Source organism: Palaemon carinicauda, chromosome 1 (assembly GCF_036898095.1).
Source record: "Palaemon carinicauda isolate YSFRI2023 chromosome 1, ASM3689809v2, whole genome shotgun sequence".
In the NCBI taxonomy this organism is placed as follows: Eukaryota; Metazoa; Arthropoda; class Malacostraca; order Decapoda; family Palaemonidae; genus Palaemon; species Palaemon carinicauda.
This window is the reverse complement of record NC_090725.1, coordinates 261819649-261839707: the sequence shown is the minus strand read 5'-3', so window position 1 is coordinate 261839707 and position 20059 is coordinate 261819649. Positions and strand designations below refer to the sequence as shown.

At 36.3% G+C, this 20059-nt stretch overlaps 1 protein-coding gene across 1 annotated transcript in view; it reads left to right on the top strand.

Annotated features, from left to right (window-relative positions):
* Positions 1 to 20059, top strand: part of LOC137655696 (lysine-specific demethylase 9-like) — a 145043-nt gene that overhangs the window by 101799 nt on the left and 23185 nt on the right. The window contains exons 5-9 of the mRNA XM_068389674.1: positions 626 to 3478; positions 11461 to 11658; positions 12170 to 12310; positions 15310 to 15449; positions 16737 to 16876. Coding sequence (XP_068245775.1) covers positions 626 to 3478; positions 11461 to 11658; positions 12170 to 12310; positions 15310 to 15449; positions 16737 to 16876 — 3472 coding nt within the window. The remainder of the gene's footprint in view (positions 1 to 625; positions 3479 to 11460; positions 11659 to 12169; positions 12311 to 15309; positions 15450 to 16736; positions 16877 to 20059) is intronic.

Genomic DNA, 20059 nt, shown 5'->3' with positions numbered 1-20059 from the left:
GCCTGGTCTCGAATATCATTAGCATATAGTGGGGTTAGGGCCAGTCAGGTGCCCATTGCACTCTAGAGACTTCCTTCCATCTGAGAAACTCCTCTTATAAATTACTAGGTTTTGTACTTGCATAGGAACAAAATAAAATTTTTAAACAATTTGTATGTTTCCTAGCTGTACAAACCTGAGTCAGTTATTTTATTGTCCCACTTCATTCAACCCCTCAAGTCTTGATCATTTTAAAATTGAACAGCCATGATGAGGCTCCATCGCTTGCCTGCAGCTAATGACAGTGTTACCAGCATCCCCAGAACTCTTTCTTTCTGGTTGTAGCCTAACAATTTAGGAGTAAACCCTGATAAATAACTCAGGTTTGTATATCTAGGAAAAATACAATTTGTTTTAAAATTTTGAGAATAGTGAACATAAATCAAAATATATGAAAATATATTAAGGAAAGTAAGAACAAAAGAAGCATGTTGAGATTATATATATATATATATATATATATATATATATATATATATATATATATATATATATATATATATATATATATATATATATGTATGTATGTATGTATGTATGTATGTATAGATTTAAAAAAGTATTAATAGTTATTATTTTTTTCCAGGAACGTAGGAGTTATACTCCACCAGTTAACTCAGACTCAAGAATATCTTCAAGGAAGCGTCAAACGTCTTCTGATGATGGTTCTTCTCGATCGTTGTCTGTGACTCCCCCTAGATGTCCAACTTCACCTATTCCTATGAATAACATTAGAGATAGAAGTTTACAACAGAATTATTCAGAGCAGAGAGTACCGATATTACCTCACAGATTGGGAAATGTATCTCCAACAGGCTCCCCTCAGAGTCCTCCTCCTGTTCCACCTACCTCCTCATTCAACCTACTTTCAAGACCACCCAAAACACCACCATCATCACGACCTGGTTGTATTCCTCCAATGTCTCCTGGCTCGGTGTCTCCTTGCTTGTCTCCAGGAACTCCAAGTAGGTCACCACGAGCCTTTCCATCATATCCGTTTTCGTATGCAAATTTATCAGAAAGTTCATTACCACCAAGAAGATGTTCTGGTTCCTCAAGTCCAATACATTCAAGATCTAATGATACCTCATTTATGCCATCGACTCCATCACAACACAACACTTCCAACTCTCCTCAGTCTCCAGGATCCCCTGGAACACCACCACCTCCACCAGTATCTCCTGAGATACCACCTCCACCACCAATATCTCCAGAGATTCCTCCTCTGCCTCCTTCAGATGCTGGCCACTCCATGTTAGAAAAGAATTCCTGTAGTCCACCAAATTCCTTATCGGAATCTTTCAGATATAAGGGCCAGATTCCTGGGGCTAGTGATCCTCCACCCCCACCACCTCTTCCTCCATCACCCCCACCAGCATCTCCAGGTACTCCTCCACCATTGCCTGTATCTCCTGAGACTCCTCCTCTACCACCTGTATCCCCAGGAACCCCACCTTTACCTATGTCTCCTGGAAGTAAATTTCACAAAAATTCTTTTACTTATACCCCTCCTAATCTTAAGAGAGTCATGCCTGGAATGTCCCCAAGGGAATCTCATGAAAACTACGCTGAGCCTGTTGGTAATACTTTGGAGTGTGAGGATGTTCTAAATGTACAGGATGAAAATCTTGAGAGAGACACTCCATCACCTCTACCTGATTGTCCTATAGAATGTCCCAAATCTCCATCACCACAGTTTGGGTCACCATCATCATCTCGCTCGCCTTCTCCCTCACCGTTACCTGCCCAAAGATCTCGAAGTCCACCGTCAACTCCTTCCGTACCTTTGAACCAGCCTTTAAGATTAGTAGACCCCCTATGTGTTTCTCCAACTTATACTCACAAAGTAGATATTTTATCACCCAGGGTGCCTATTCCTGATATTCTTTCACCAACAAACTCAATAAAAGCAGACATAATGTCTCCTCCGCACCAGAGCCCTCGACAAGGCATTATGTCTCCTACACATCCCTCACGATCTAAACTTGTTTCTCCGTCTTCATCAGTTATGTGCCCAAGATCTCCTAAAGTCAAGAGCCCAAGTCGTTCACGTCCGAGAAGTCCTATGGATCTCCCAGTCCCTAAATGGAAACCAGATCCTATAGTAAGGCAGAAAAGACCTTCAGAGTCGAGAACCTCCATATCTTCAATATCTTCTGTATCCTCACTCACAGAAGTCATTGTACCTGTAACACCAAGACCTGTAACAATTCCTCCAACTGCAGAGAAATTAAGAAGATTCAGTGAAGAAGAGTCTCTTGAAATGAGGGAGAGGTCTGCAAGTGGAGAGGGTCATGATACTGCAGAAAGTGGATTCGATGATGGTAGTGACTTGTCTCCGGATCACAAACCAGAAGTGTCTGTGAAAGTTGAGCCTCTTGACTCAAAATCTTTATATGGGTTAGAAAGAGAAACTGTGAAGAAGGAAGAACCTGAAGTTAGTGCTGTGCCAAAGTTGGATTTCAAGAGTGAAGTCTTAGATGAGCTCTCAAAGTTTGCTGAGGAAGGTGACACCACCATATACACAGGACCTCAAGGTAAGGTGTTAAAAGTAGAGGAGGAAGTGGAATGTAAGGAAGAGAAGGAGGAAGACCAAACCTTGTCACCTTCAAAAGGTGAATCATACATTAAGACGACTACTTTAAGAAAGCCGCCTACATCATCCAAGAAAACTGAGTCGCCAAAGAGTAATGAACGATCATCATTACCAAAGAAAGGAGAATTAGATAACTCTCTCAATTTTGCTAGTCTAGTGGGTGTCAAGGGTGAAACAAGTAGTTCTCCAAAAAAGGCATTGGACTTCCTTTCTAAAGAACATGATGGTAAAATAGAAGAGAAAATTCTTAATGCTGTAGAATCTGTAAAATATCCAGTCAATGGGACCAAAGTGACAGATTTACTTAATAAAGGCAAAACATCAGAAGTGCAACCTCCACCAAGAAATGATTTAGACAGTCCTTTAGAATCAGAAAGTGTTGTGGATAAAGTGGACAATTTGCCAGAGAAAGATGATGAAAAAATCAGAAACAATACAGCCAGTAGACACAAGTCTACTTCAGTGTCATCCAGTGGTAAGAAATATGATTGTGCAAAATGCTATAAAAGGAGTAAAATAAAGAGATACAATATTGGTGTTCAGTGCAGAAGAGATAAAAGTGAATCAAAATCAAATGAAAGTAAATCTTTCATAACACCTTTGACTAATTCAGCGTATTCTACTGTCCCTTGTTTTGCCAAAGTTGATTTTGGATCAAAGCATATTTCTTTACCTAGACCTCCTTGTGTTGGGAAAATTATACCTGATAAGTATAAATATGCACAATTCATGCATGTAGAAACTTATGCTAATGGTGATGCCACTATTGTGCACATGTACCAAGATGAAATAGATCAGTTGAGTAAAGAAGAGCAAGAGGAACTGGCTGTTGAATTTTTAGATGTAAGTATTCTTCTAAACATTTGTTTTAATTTTAGAATTACCATGTTAATTATAGTTACATACATAAGTGTCTTGAATTTTTCCATGATCACCTGACTTAGGAATCGAATCTATTCCCAAGTATATATCAACCATAAACCCCAATTTCCTGATCTTATACCACAAGTGTTTTTGCTTCACAAAGGATTTTTTGTTAATATTTTATTTCTGTGTTTTCTAATCTAAAATAATTTGTGTTGGTATTGTAAGCACAACAGTCAGTCGGTAATCAGCTGATGTATTACATAGATTTTTTTATAATGTTACTCCATTTCACCTTTTTGGTCAAAGCTCACACTTTCCATAAATTAGTTCAGTGCTTAGGCATTAGTTTTTATTCATCTATTTTCTTACTGAATATTCTTCATTTTTTTGTTCCATTGCTATATTTTTGGGGGAGATTTGTATATTTATCATATTTTTACCTTGTGCCTTTCTCTGTCATTATTTTCCTACCATCATTGATCACGGTTCATTATCTCTGAATATGTTATTTATATGTATTTTATACCTTTTTTTTCTTTTTTTGTGCTGTATTCACCAGGTATCATTTACTTCTCTTGTCATTACTTATAGCAAACTAGTTATCACTTCCAGTGTAACGGTTGTGTTTTTGGAATGTTTTGGTTAATTTCGTATTTTGTGGCTTACAACACTATTCCCCCTCTATATCATACCTAAAGAACCTAGGGGTAACCCAATAGAAAGACTTATGTCAAGTGATAGTCCAGATCTTCAGATGGGCTTAGGAAGAAGGGTTAACAATCACACTAAGGTCAGTGTTGTCGTGGAATAACTACGCTAGGGGATCAGGTCCTTACTACGAAGTGGTTCCTCAATGCGGCTGTATGCAAGGCCCTTTTGGCACGAGTGAGGAACTTTATATTGGATCCAGGGACGTATGCCTTTGACAGAATGTTTCAGAAGGGGAACAACCTTGAGGTGTATACCTTCCCACCCTTCAAAGTCATTTGTCAGATTTTTGAGAAGCTCAGGTCAGCCTGCAAAGTCTGAATTATTCTCGTTGACCTGTGCTGGCCCCAAAAGGAAAGAGGTTCCCGAGTTAGCTGGCCCTAGTGACGGACATCCCAATGTCGTAGCTCCTATGGAGGAAATTTTTCAAACAGTCCCACATCTACAGGTGCCACATCAGGCTAGAGGCTGTCAGTCTTCACTTTTGGAGACTGTCAATTGTCCTTTAAAAGGAAGACCTTTTCAAAATATTCCCCTTTAGCTATGGCCACATTACAGTATACAGATTTACAACAAACCTTTACCAAGGAAAATGGTCAAGATTTACCTCTTGGTAAATTACAAAACATTTTAACTCTCACTCACAAAATCAAAGTTATTGGTTTATACATGACCAATCCACAAGACACAAACCTAGTGAGAGTTCCCTCTCTCCCACTTCTAACAAACAAAAGTTTGATGATCCTGGGAATATTTGAAACATAAATATTAGGATATTTATTTAGAATAGATGGGTCTGTAACCAATTCGACTTCTTGTAAGTTTGCTAAAAACATGGCTAAATGAATGTGGGGATAGAGAAGTAAGTATTTGGGCATGATTAAGAACCGTGTATCATATTTAAGATAAACACTAATATGTAAAATAATTAAACTTTAAATAGAAATAAATATCACTATTGGTTTATAAACCCAAATACCTTCTACAGTACTGAGAACAGAAAAGACATGGACATGCTGGATGTGCACTCATATCAAGCATATTTCGTGGGGCCAAAATTTAGGCTACAATTCACACATCCAAGTAACAGTTAATATAAGTTCTTAACATATCAAAATCTGTAGTAGACTATAACACATGCATATATAGTACTGTATATTAAAGAAATAAAAAAAAAAGTAATTCAAGGGAAGTTTCCACCTACCAGAAATTAAGTCATTGCTAACTAGGAAATCAAAAGTTTGTTTTCATCATTCATGTTTGTTTATTATTTATTTTTATTTATTTTCTTAATGTATTTTTTTAGATTACCATATTTCCCATGCCATAAGACATACATACATACATATACCAAGGCACTTCCCCCAATTTTGGGGTGTAGCCGACATCAACAAGGAAACAAAAACAAAAAGGGGACCTCTACTCTCTACGTTCCTCCCAGCCTAACAAGGGACTCAACTGAGTTCAGCTGGTACTGCTAGGGTGTCACAGCCCACCCTCCCACATAATCCACCACAGATGAAGCTTCATAATGCTGAATCCCCTACTGCTGCTACCTCCGCGGTCATCTAAGGCATTGGAGGCAGCAGCAGGGCCTACCGGAACTGCGTCACAATCGCTCGCCATTCATTCCTATTTCTAGCACGCTCTCTTGCCTCGCTCACATCTATCCTCCTATCACCCAGAGCTTCCTTACATCTATCCTCCTATCACCCAGAGCTTCCTTCACTCCATCCATCCACCCAAACCTTGGCCTTCCTCTCGTACTTCTCCCATCAACTCTTGCATTCATCACCTTCTTTAGCAGACAGCCATTTTCCATTCTCTCAACATGGCCAAACCACCTCAACACATTCATATCCACTCTAGCTGCTAACTCATTCCTTACACCCGTTCTCACCCTCACCACTTCGTTCCTAACCCTATCTACTCGAGATACACCAGCCATACTCCTTAGACACTTCATCTCAAAAACTTTCAATTTCTGTCTCTCCATCACTTTCATTCCCCACAACTCCGATCCATACATCACAGTTGGTACAATCACTTTTTCATATAGAACTCTCTTTACATTCATGCCCAACCCTCTATTTTTTACTACTCCCTTAACTGCCCCCAACACTTTGCAACCTTCATTCAATCTCTGACGTACATCTGCTTCCACTCCACCATTTGCTGCAACAACAGACCCCAAGTACTTAAACTGATCCACCTCCTCAAGTAACTCTCCATTCAACATGACATTCAACCTTGCACCACCTTCCCTTCTCGTACATCTCATAACCTTACTCTTACCCACATTAACTCTCAACCTCCTTCTCTCACACACTCTTCCAAATTCTGTCACTAATCGTCCAAGCTTCTCTTCTGTGTCTGCAACCAGTACAGTATCATCCGCAAACAAAAACTGATTTACCTCCCATTCATGGTCATTCTCGTCTACCAGTTTTAATCCTCGTCCAAGCACTCGAGCATTCACCTCTCTCACCACTCCATCAACATACAAGTTAAACAACCACGGCGACATCACACATCCCTGTCTCAGCCCCACTCTCACCGGAAACCAATCACTCACTTCATTTCCTATCCTAACACATGCTTTACTACCTTTGTAGAAACTTTTCACTGCTTGCAACAACCTTCCACCAACTCCATATAACCTCATCACATTCCACATTGCTTCCCTATCAACTCTATCATATGCTTTCTCCAGATCCATAAACGCAACATACACCTCCTTACCTTTTGCTAAATATTTCTCGCATATCTGCCTAACAGTAAAAATCTGATTCATACAACCCCTACCTCTTCTAAAACCACTCTGTATTTCTAAGATTGCATTCTCTGTTTTATCCTTGATCCTATTAATCATTACTCTACCATACACTTTTCCAACTATGCTTAACAAACTAATACCTCTTGAATTACAACACTCATGCACATCTCCCTTACCCTTATATAGTGGTACAATACATGCACAAACCCAATCTACTGGTACCATTGACAACACAAAACACACATTAAACAATCTCACCAACCATTCAAGTACAGTTACACCCCCCTCCCTCAACATCTCAGCTCTCACACCATCCATACCAGATGCTTTTCCTACTCTCGTTTCATCTAGTGCTCTCCTCACTTCATCTATTGTAATCTCTCTCTCATTCTCATCTCCCATCACTGGCACCTCAACACCTGGAACAGCAATTATATCTGCCTCCCTATTATCCTCAACATTCAGTAAACTTTCAAAATATTCCGCCCATCTTTTCCTTGCCTCCTCTCCTTTTAACAACCTTCCATTTCCATCTTTCACTGTCTCTTCAGTTCTTGAGCCAGCCTTCCTTACTCTCTTCACTTCTTTCCAAAACTTCTTTTTATTCTCTTCATATGAATGACCCAATCCCTGACCCCACCTCAGGTCAGCTGCCCTCTTTGCCTCACGTACCTTGCGCTTTACTTCCACATTTTTCTCTTTATATTTTTCATACTTCTCTATACTATTACTCTGCAGCCATTCTTCAAAAGCCCTCTTTTTCTCTTCCACTTTTACCTTCACTCCTTCATTCCACCATTCACTGCCCTTCCTCATGCTGCCTCCAACAACCTTCTTTCCACACACATCACTTGCAATCCCAACAAAATTTTCTTTTACCAACTTCCACTCCTCCTCTAAATTGCCAGTTTCTCTTACTTTCACTTCGTCATATATCATTTTCAACCTTTCCTGATATTTACTTTTACCCCTGGTTTTATTAGCTCTTCAACCCTCACTACCTCCCTTTTACATCCACCTACTCTATTCCCCCACTCTTTTGCTACAACTAATTTTCCTTCCACCAAAAAATGATCAGACATACCGTTAGCCATACCCCTAAACACGTGCACGTCTTTCAATCTTCCAAACATTCTTTTAGTTATCAACACATAATCCATTAATGCCCTTTCTACTACTCTTCCATTTGCCACTCTTACCCATGTATACTTATTTTTATCTTTTTTTTTTTTTTTTTTTCGACGAACGCTATATTCAGCCAAGCAATTTTACTAAAAAAAAATGCATATTTTACAATTTATCGTAGCAGCAATGCTTTGTTGGTGATTCTAAAGTGTGATTTTTTGTCTGGCACAGTAAACTTTTGTATTTTTGGTGTATTATGAAATGTGGTTGGTAAATATTAATTATTTGTACACCTGTTATTCCAATTTCATTGCATATATCATAATCTATAAATCTTACATAGTTGATACAATTGTAACAACGTTTTCCAGTGTTTTACATGAAAGCAGTGTTGCCAAATGCTCCTGATCAAATTTCGGGTACATATTAATGATAATTGTAGGTTTATATTTTGGATGCTTGTGAGTGTTTGTATGCCATTACTGGGGTTATTGAGGGTTGTCAAACTCCCCTATGCAACTTTATCTTAGTGTTAAGATGCAGGGTGATTTTTTGGGAGTATTTTTCAGGAAAGAAAGTGTGTCTTACGACACAAGAAATACAGGGTATGATATTTGCAATACCTTTTCTTTTAGGTTTTTTATTAAGAATTTAAGGGTGCTCACTTACAATATAATTAGCACCCAAGTCTCCTCTCCACCCAAACTAGGACCAGGCAATGGCTACTGATGAGTCAGCAGGTAGTGTATAGTTTTTCCCAAACTGCCCATCCTTAGCTCACAAGACAGGTAAGGTTGCTGACACTAATATAAACTGTTAGGCAATTAGCAGGGCTCTAACTTTCCACATGGTTTGTGAATCAGAATCTTATATTATACTACCAAAAGCCATAATTGGATGTGTAAAGTGAGGTCATCTGATAGAGAAAGATTGGTTCAAATGATAGATAATCCTTGATTATGGTAGGTTAGTAAAATTTATCTTAACTATCGTAAATAACAAAAATGAATTGAAGCTGAATGTCATTTTATTACACCTTTGAACTGTTTGTCTATAATTTACATCATATGCTTAAACTAGGTAATGATAACCATTAAAAATTATAGCAGCAGTTTTGATCTTGAGTATCATCTAGAAGTTTTTGATAAATTACAATTTAATGAAAAATATTTTTTTTCTAGGCCATTTTCAAAGTTTTCTTTTGGGCATGTAGATGTATTAGTGAGAGGGATGGTGGAAGTAAGATGATAGAGAATGATTGAATTTTAGGTAAGCCTAGCCTAGTACAATGTAGTGGAAATGGAACTTTCACGATTCTAGTGATGAATCACAAAGTCAGATACTGTAATACAATGAAATTTTGAATGAGTTACATATGTGAGAGTACATATGTGAAACAATATTGTAATGAATGAAATAAGTCTTAGCTCTCACAAACTATTTCAACATTGTATGAGATAAATTCTGAGACCAAAACCTATTATAATTGAGGTGACACTTAGTAGAAACTGTAATAAAAGATTGTTTACTATTCAGATTCATACTAATTTGGGTAAGCTTTGAACTTGCTGGGACCTGTCCTATTTGATATTTACTGTATACAGTACAGATAAAAAACTGTTACAGTACTTCCAATAATTTTTCTATGTTCACTAATTTTAGTCAGAAATATCCCGTGAATGGTTGTGTGTAATAAATCGGTAATAAGATGCATTCTTCTTAGAGGAATATTTTCATTCTTTATTATTTTTACTTTGTCTATACTCTCAATACTGTACTTAATTATGTGTTATATAAGAAGCATACTATGGTATGATAAAAGTTTATAATAATTACTTCATTACTGTACTTGGTTTTGTAAATCAAAGTCTAATGTTTTGGCTCTTGAATACACTGCAATACAGTGTGCCAAAAGCCTTTTCCAAGAATATGGCCAGCTGAAAAGTAGGAACTATACTTGGAATGTGTGTGCATGTTGTATGCCTAGACAAGGTAACTATACTGTATTGTACAATATAAGCACTGATATTGTTTAATTATATAGATATTGTTTAATTATATATTTCAAATGGTAGTAGTGATTAAGTTTTAATAAGAGACCATATATTGTACATATCTCAGTAATGTACTGAACATAGTTTAATACTCTCTCTCTCTCTCTCTCTCTCTCTCTCTCTCTCTCTCTCTCTCTCTCTCTCTCTCTCTCTTTTGATTTTGATTTTTTTTTTTTTGAAAGAAAGTGTTTCCCTTATATCAATTATTAGAAATTAATGTTAACGAGGAAAGGCAAAGAACAAATGGTAGCCTTAATGTAGGCTAGGCATGCAGATAAGCAAAATCTCATTTTAATAATTTCTGAAAAATCTTTATTCCAGTTGAGAAATTTCCTCAATAATAAATGGTATTTTTTTTGTTTTCTAGGATATACTTTCCAAAATTTTGGTGTGTATGTAATGCCCTGCCTTATATGACGGTAAATATGATTATAAGGAAGTACTGTAATGCATTGCACCACATTTTGATGGGCATGGGTAGCCATTAAGAGTTCAAAGATAGAGAGGGTATCTGTTAACTGGTGAAAGTTATTATTACCTTTGCCAACTTCCTTGTAAAGGTTATGTTTTGGTAGGCGTGTATTTATTTGATTGTACGTCTGTTTGCGTTTGTGATTTACATAATTCAAAAACTATTTGACCAAATCTCATGAAATTTGGTGGGATGATTGGCCATAACCCAAGGACAATTTAATTAGAATTTGGGAGTGATCTGGCCAAAAGTCAAGGCCAAGGTAATAAAAAGGTCAAAAACATCTTTTTGCCATGTCGTGGGCAATTATCTGATTTGTATGAAACTAGTGCCAAAAGCTGCATAATTCAATTGCCTATCTTATGATATACAACATGATATAGTGATGTCATTACCCTGGTTAACAGTTGGGGGTCTAAGAACTATTATTGTGTCCCTGCCAGTTGACATTATATTGATGTGAAACAGGTACCAAAGAAAGTCAGAGAGTTTGTACAGAAATTGTAAAATGTAAAGAAATCACTGTCAAATCATGAATGAATTATTTTGGGCCGTGATGAGAAATTTAGATAACAGAATAATGATGTGTTTTGGGATCAAATGACCACTTGATCATCAGTCAGTTTTCTTGATGACAAAAGTGTTGGTAGCGAAGGTATGCACTCCACCAAGTGCCCATTCTAGTTCATAATCTTAATCGTTTAGTTTCATATACAATACCTTTATATTGGTGATTTTTGTAGTTGATTAAAGTAGTGTTAGTCTTGTCAGGTGAAACGTAGCATTTTCCCCTTTTAATCCTCTGTTGAATTTATATTTACAGTATGCATTCTCTGAAGATGATGATGGATATGCATATCATGTATGCGCTATTGTCCATGATGCAGCGAGATATATGCCTGATTTATTAGATTACATGGCTGAAAAACATAGTGGTCTTATTGTCAAGGCTGGTGTCATCGGCCACATTGGGAGAAACTCGGATCTAGAAACTTTTACCATGGGAAAATATAGAGATGAGGTATGTTTTACTGTGTATGACCTAGAGATGTCTGATTTTAAGTAAATATTCCCATTTTTTATTTTTTATTCATCTTAACCCTTTTACCCCCACCATAAGGTTAAATTTCGAGCACATTTTGCTATATAATTTTTTTAAATTGCTCTAAAAAGCTTAATTTTTGTCCTAGAGAGGTCAGGTTGGTCTCATTCTTTTGGAAAATGCCTGAAGTTTCTCAAAAAAATTATCAAAAATATGTAAAAATATGTAATTAATAGAGTTTTGCAAGAACGTACTGGTACGTCCATTGGGAGTGAATGGGTTAATAGAAGTTTTAGCACCAAATGACTTTGGCCCAAAACCCCATACAGTGTTTCATCTTTATTAAGTATGGTTTTGAAATTAAAGGCTGTAGTGTTGATATTAGATTTTTTTAATAATTGTTACAGTACATGAGCTTCAAAGTTTTTTCTTTCCCTGACAATTGAATATGAATAATGCATTATTAATATTCTGCCTTTGCTTTTGCCAGGTGTACAAGAATTTCTGCAATGGCACATTTCGTGCTGGCCCACTTCACCAAGTCAGTGTTGTTGGGACTGTTCATGAAGAAGTTGGTGGTTACTTTCCACATTTTATCAGTATGATGGAAGAAAACCCATTCCTAAGAAGGGTAAGTATTATGATTTGTTTCTAATATATGCTTGAGGTGGATTTATTTCAGCTTTTACCAAAGTACTGTATCAACAAAGTGTGAGCATCTAAACTTAGGAACTTGAGAATAAAAACTTTCCTCTGAACCGCTATATTCCTCCAGTCTAGGGGCCATCCAGATTGGTATAAAAATTCAAACAGGTAGATTGAGTATGAGCATTGGGTCAACCAATATCTCATACTGTCTGCATTGTTCATCAGTGTTGGTCGACCTTCATCTTTCATGTCTTCAAAAGCAGACGACTGCGATCATCTTGGCTCTCTTGCTCTCTTTGGCAAGCAAATGTTGGAAAGACACTCCAATGAGAGTAGCTTTGGAACGTTTCCACACAAGCTGATGATGTGAACATCTTTGAAACATTTGCCACTTTGCTTGTTATTACAAATCTCTTGTGCTTATACTTTGCCTTAGACCTGTCATAGAAGAGTTTTTACACTCACTCACTGCTTGTGTATGAGCCGTTGACTGCTGGCATTGTCAAGCCACTGGTTAAGAATGTATCAGGGTTCTCACTCTACGCATCATCATGCTCAAATGTAGAAATCCCAGGTAAAAGTTTCCACCCAAAGGGAAAAGGGACTTCCACCTTCCTAAGGATGAGTCTCCTATGTATTCATGTAGGATCAAATGACAAATTTGGAAGCGGCTTATAAACACACCAAGTGTAGCCTATTATTGTTTTTATTTAATTTCTACTATATTTTATAAACAAATGTATAGTGTACAGTACACTATTTTACTACAGTAAACTATAATTTTACTGAGTAGTCATCATATCTCATACCCTTACTGTACTGTATAAGAAAACACTGTTGTTCCTATCTATTAATACTGTAATATAACACTCGCTGGTACTGTAGTGTAATTACTGTAATATATGTACTGTAATATCACTACAGTACAGCTTAACTGTACTGTAAATAAGTGTTCGGTGTTTTTGTTCAGACGGCTCAACATTTGACAACCCACTACACACGTAGCCTACATACATCTAAAGTAAATAAATACAATACGTTTTTAATGAAAAAAAAAAAACTATTGCATAATACCCTTTACTGTTCTGTACAATATTTAACTCTGTAAGATTATCTAAGTGTCCATATTTTATACAGCGACCACTAACCACTTTCGTACGAAGTTCTATGCAGTTTTCTTGAAGTATGGCACAACTTAAAAGATAATGATAAAAGTATTGATTGTAACATAATAACTGCGTAAACGCTTACAGCCACAATAACCAGTGAACTAAGAACTGCAGTTTCTTATAAACAATGAATCAGATATTAGCTTATTTGCTTGTATTTCAACATCGTTGTGATTATGAGCACATGCGAGTAACAAGGAGTAAAGTTTATATAATTTTTCAACTTGAAAAAATCTTTGTCAATATGTTATAGGTTATCAGTTCTCTCTCTCTCTCTCTCTCTCTCTCTCTCTCTCTCTCTCTCTCTCTCTCTCTCTCTCTCTCTCTCTCTCTCTCTCTCTCTCTCTCTTTTTTTTTTTTTTATGCAGTATGTGATTCAACTCAACCATTAATGAAATATGAGGGAAGTATTTCAAATTAAACTATTGAACTTAGTATGCTAATTGGAAAATGATAGATAATTAATAATTGTCTCTGTTAGGAAAAATGAAATATCCTTTGGTAGGTTACCTTGATCAGTGGATTTGAAAAGTATAAATGTAGACAATGGAAAAGATTATAATTCGCTATGTTTTTATTCATAGATATGATACTAAAATGTGAATATTACATGCATTATTATTGGATACAATTAAGTGAAACACAAGTTTAATTAAAATCCGGTTTATTTCAAATGTAGCTGTATTTTTTATGACAGTTATTGGATATGTGTATCGGCAACAAGTGAAACTTCACAGTAAATAAAATATGAGAGAAGTATTTCAACTAAAACTATTTAAATTAGTATGCCAATTGAAAAATAATAGATCAAGTAATAATTGTTTCATTTATAAAATATATAAAATATCCTTCGGTAGTATCTCTTGATCAACTGATAGGGAAAGTATGAACTTGAACAATGGAAAAGATAATTCGCTATGTTTTTATTTACAAATACGATAAAAAAAGTGTAAATATTACATGCATTATTATTGGATACTGTTAAGTGAAACGACGGTTAAATCAGAGTCTGGTTTATTTCAAATATAGCTGTAATTTTATACTGCAGTAAATGGATATACTGTAGTGTACAGTGAGAGCATGGACGAGTTGGGTGGAGAGAGAGGGAAGTGGCGCAAAGCAAGCCCTGTGCAAAGGAATGTGGGCTATTTAAATTAATCACGCAGCGAGATTTTTTATCGCGAATAGGGAATTTTTTATTTAATAGGTATTGCATTTCTCTTGGTCGTAAATAAGTGAAATTGCGAAGAATAAACTCTCATAGATCTAGGGCTGACACTATATCCAAATATCTATTTGTAAATTATGTTTTATTTACAAAGAAATCAGGATCTTTAGGGGCTCCTTTACATCTGTGATTCTCCTAGGTGGTGTATTGTATACAGTAATCCCTTGTCATATTGCAGTTCACCTATTGCTCCCTCGGTATTTGGAGTGTCCCTCTCCTAGAAGAGCCGCTTGCCACAGCCAAAGAGTCTCTTCTACCCTTATCAAGAGAGAGAGAGAGTGTGTGTCTGTGTGTGTGTGTTTTTTGCAATTTTTAGTGGTTATATTTTGGGCTCAGTTTGTGTTTGTTGGTTTATGTGAAAAATGATGATAATACAGTACAGTATTTTTATATTTCACCTTGTCACTGTTCCCTATTGGATGAAACACAATTATGACAATATTTGGGTGGCTGCTATTTTCTAATGTAGAGATTGTGATTGCCTGTAATAGGTATAACATATGTGTCATTATCATTTTATTTTAAAATTTTAGGCGATATATAACAAATATGTTTCATCAAAATTTTCTTTTCCTTGAAAATTAGGCAATGCCATGGGGTCCTATGTCTATAGTGAAAATGAACTCCCCCCAACAAAGCAATGATGGACCCATTCTCTGGATTCGGCCTGGGGAACAGCTCATTCCAACAGCAGAATTGGGTAAATCACCAGCTAAAAGAAAGAGGTATGTAATAACACATGGCGTTTATTTTCATCCGAGTGTGTGTGCTTGCATGATTGTCTTTTCAGGAGTGCTACTCATGACCTCTTGTTAGAATTTTGGAAATTAAGATTATTGCAATTTTGGCTTGGAGAACATCTGTATTTCATGTTTCAAATAGCTATTTTTAATGTTTGTAATTAATTAATTGCTCAAAACTCCTTTTTTTTTTTATAATGTAGCACAAGCACGCAAGGTCCCTATGCAATCATTTCTGACCTGGATACATATTTATTTACTTTTTTCTTTAAAAACTAATGGAAAACTATTTACTTTAGTATCCTACATGCAGTAAAACTGCATTTTTTTATGCTTCCGTAGGACTAGATTATCAGGTTTCTTATATTCGATATGGCAATCTTGAATAATTGCTACACTTATGTTCCCATTATTTCTTTCCTTGCTTATATATTTATTATGTTTCTGTTATGATTATACTGAAAGTTGCGTAAAGTGTCAGTGACAATATCCTAAGATGCCAGGAGCATAAAATTTACCCAGAAAAAATACACGGACAAGAAAATTTTATGATAGCCACATCTTATTTATGTGTACGCATTTGGTATGCATAGCTTGTTATGTGTATTTGAGGAATAGGGTTCTCCACTGGTTTGTAAGTAACTGTGAAAAAGGATGGTCATGTCCTTATTAATTCCCAGTGGTGATTATGTATACTTTTACCTACTAAAGTCTATTCAATGAATTTTTACTCAAAAAAATACTTTGAAGCCCTTTTTTTTTTCAAAACTTGAAATTTTCATAAGATAATTACATCTTTTTTTTATATTGACAGATATTCAAATATGAAAGATAGAGAATTTTAGTGCCTACTATCTGGGAAGTCCCCTTTTTTAAATAAAAACTTTCATATGAAAAAGTCAATTCAAAGTGCTCCTAGATAACAAATGTGAGAGTTAAAATTGTCAAGATTTCATCTTTAGAATTTTTTTCAAAATAAAATTATCTTCCAAATGCTTTTTAAATGAAAGAACATGTAGTTTGTTGAAGTAATCTTAAACTAACATGGTTTTAATAGGACTGAGTCATGCTCCTTAAGTCTTTTAATCAGACAGAAAATGGCTATCACAAAATGATAGTCAGTCAGTCAGTCCACTGTTGTAAAAATGTTTGTTACAGTTTTTGATTGTGAAGCCTTCATAGTGCACTTTTGTATGAATTTTGTTAAATTTTGCATTTATAGATTTTTTATGAGATACTGCTGAATAACACAATTCTTTATTCCAAAATCAGGGCAGGCATAAATGAGTTAGAACGTCTTCGCTATTTACCTCGTGCCTCTAATGCCCGAGAGATGATGTTTGAAGATCGAACAAAGGCACATGCTGATCATGTTGGAGCTGGATTAGATAGGAAAACAACTGGTGCTGTTGGTAAGCTTTTGTTTATGGGTGTTTTAATTTTATGAATCTTTCTGGCTGTTGGTATTTTTTTTTTTTCTCCATATTATTCATGATGAAAAGTTTAGAACCAATGGTTTTGGACTTCATCATTTATGCTTTAGATCCAATTATTATTTAATATAAGATTTGTAGTACTGTAGTAATTTAAGTGTTAATAATATGGACTCGAGGGAAATTTAGTTGTGCATTTCCTAAAATAAACATTAGAATGAAACAATACAAAAGTTTAAATTTAAGAAAATGATGACTATACTGTTATCTAACTGGTTTATTTTATTCAGTTATGAAGGAGGGCGACGAGAAAATTTAGGAACTGCTTTAGAGAGCAGTTATTTTCATAAACCTTCCCTAATGTTCATATTTCTTTGTCTTCGTCCTCGAAGCCGACTCGGTAGCAACATTACCCCCCAAGGAAATTTAAATTTCCCCTTTTCTTCACTTAACTTGTCAAGCATCACCCATATAATAATACGTTCATCATGATCTACTCGATACCACCTTCAACGGGATATTACTTTCATAACTTTAAATGCTTGTTTCAAGTTGTCAGTCCCTTAATAATACGTTTACTCGTATAGTAAGTAAAGGAACACCAATTGGCAACACTCACCATATGTAAGCTGTAAATGGAAACTTATATGCTACCTGGTAACTTTCCTCTGAAGGTCACTTGCTGTTAGATAACTGGTATCCTTTCAGTGTGCATCAGACCTTTATGCAGAGAAGGTAATTTGCTTTGCTTCTTTCACAACGAGCAGCCTAGAGAAGAGGCGTATTTCTTTAGATGAAGTAAAAGAAATACTAGATGAGGAATTTGATAATTATAACCTGTTTGATGATGAGAACTCCAGTTCTGAGGATGCTGAGAGTGAAGATGACTTCTCATTGCCAACTGACTGCACAACGAGAGAGAGAGAAAGAGAGAGAGATTTACCTTACATTTAATAACATAATTTCATAATTCGTTACATTCTCGGTAATCCTTATCTCTCTCTAACCTTTAGATAATTTTAATGATAGTATATTAAAGCATTCTTTTTGTTTTGTATAGTACTCTATATATATTTTATTTTTTCCATGTTGGTGTTAAGGTATTTACGCGTAGGCTGAGTTTGTTCATGTGCCCATGAATGAATTCAGTGTGTTTGAAGTTGAAGCCCTCATTAAAAAACTAAAGAGATGGAAAGCCCATGGATACGATGGAATAACTGCTGAGATGATATTGGCCAAAAATGAAGTGACTGCAGAAATACTTATAAGATTATTTTGTAGAATTTGGCATGAAGAGGCAGAATAAGATGAATGGGAGCTAGGGTTGTTGGTGAAAATGGCAAAAGATGATCTGACTGATTGCCATAGTTATACTGTAGAGACATCACACTTGCGTCAGTTGTCATGAAAATATTTAGCGTGCTCATTCTAATGAGACTAGAGAGAAAGATTGATGAAAAGCTGATAAATGAACAAGCAGGATTTAGAAAAGGTAGAAGTTGTACTGACCAAATTTTCATTTTGAGTCATGTTGTACAGCAATGGTAGAATATAGAAATCCACTTTTGATGGCATTTGTCTATCTATTTACCAAGGCAATTCCCCTAATTTTGGGGGTAGTCACAACCAAACAAATGAAAAAAAATGGGACCTTTCCTCTCTCCACTCCTGCCAGTCTGAGAAGGGATTCAGCCGAGTTTGGTTGGTACTGCTAGGGTGCCATAGCCCACCCTCCCCCATTATCCACCACAAATGAAGTTTCATATGCCAAATCCCCTAATGCTGCTACCTCTGCTGTCACTAAGGTGACTGGAAGAAGCAGCTGGGCCTACCGGAACTGCGTCACAATTGCTCGCCGTTCATTCCTATTTCTAGCATGCTCTCCTGCCTCTTGCATCTATCATCCTATCACCCAGAGTTTTATTCACTCCATCCATCCACTACTTCGTTCCTAACCCTATTTAATCGAGATACACCAGCTATACACCTCAGACACTTCATCTCAAACACATTATATTTCTGTCTCTCCGTCACTTTCATTCCCCACAACTCCGATCCATACATCACAGTTGGTACAATCACTTTCTCATACGGAACTATCTTTACATTCATGCCCAACCCTCTATTCTTTACCACTCCCTTTACTGCCCCCAACACTTTGCATCCTTCATTCAATCTCTGACGTATATCTGCTTCCACTCCACCATTTGCTGCAACAACAGACCCCAAGTACTTTAACTGATCTACTTTCTCAAGTAACTCTCCATTCAACGTGACATTCAACCTTGCACCACCCTCCCTTCTCGTGCATCTCATAACCTTACTCTTACCCACATTAACTCTCAACTTCCTTCTCTCACATACCCTTCCAAATTCTGTCACTAATCGACCAAGCTTCTCTTCTGAGTCTGCTACCAGTACAGTATCATCCGCAAACAACAACTGATTTACTTCCCATTCATGATCACTCTTGTCTATCAGTTTCAGTCCTCGATCAAGCACTAAAGCATTCACCTCTCTTACCACTCCATCAAGAAACAAGTGGAACAACCCTGGCATTTGTGGACTATGAAAAAGTGTTTGATAGTGAGCACAAGCCAATTTTGTTTAGAGTCCTGCGTTATTATGGAGTTCCTTTTAAATATACAAATTTGATTAAGTCTGTACATGAGTATAGCAAGTGCAAAATTAATGTTAATGGAGCCCTATCAAATGAATTTCCTGTGAATATTGGAGTATTCCAAGGGAATGTGTTGTCACCTATATTGTATATTCTCCTCGTGGATTTTGTAATGCGTAGAACAATCAGAGATGGAGGAGAAGGATTGGACTGGATTGGTAACAGAAAATAGCTGACCTACAGTATGCTGATGACATTGTCCTTATTAGCAGAACACCACAGGACTTGCAAAGCTTGCATACCAGAATGCATGAAATATCATATGAGGTTGGGATCAAGATTAATAGAAGAAAGACAGAAATGATGAGAACAGGATATGCAATGGAAGATGATATATTATTAGAAAGAGAAAGGATTGAGGTGGAATCATTTAGATATTTAGGAACTATGATCTCTAATACATGTTCTTTAGATTTGGAGTTTATTGAAAGATTGAAAAAAAGCAAATCAGACAATGGCTAAGTAAAATTCGGAAAGCAAAT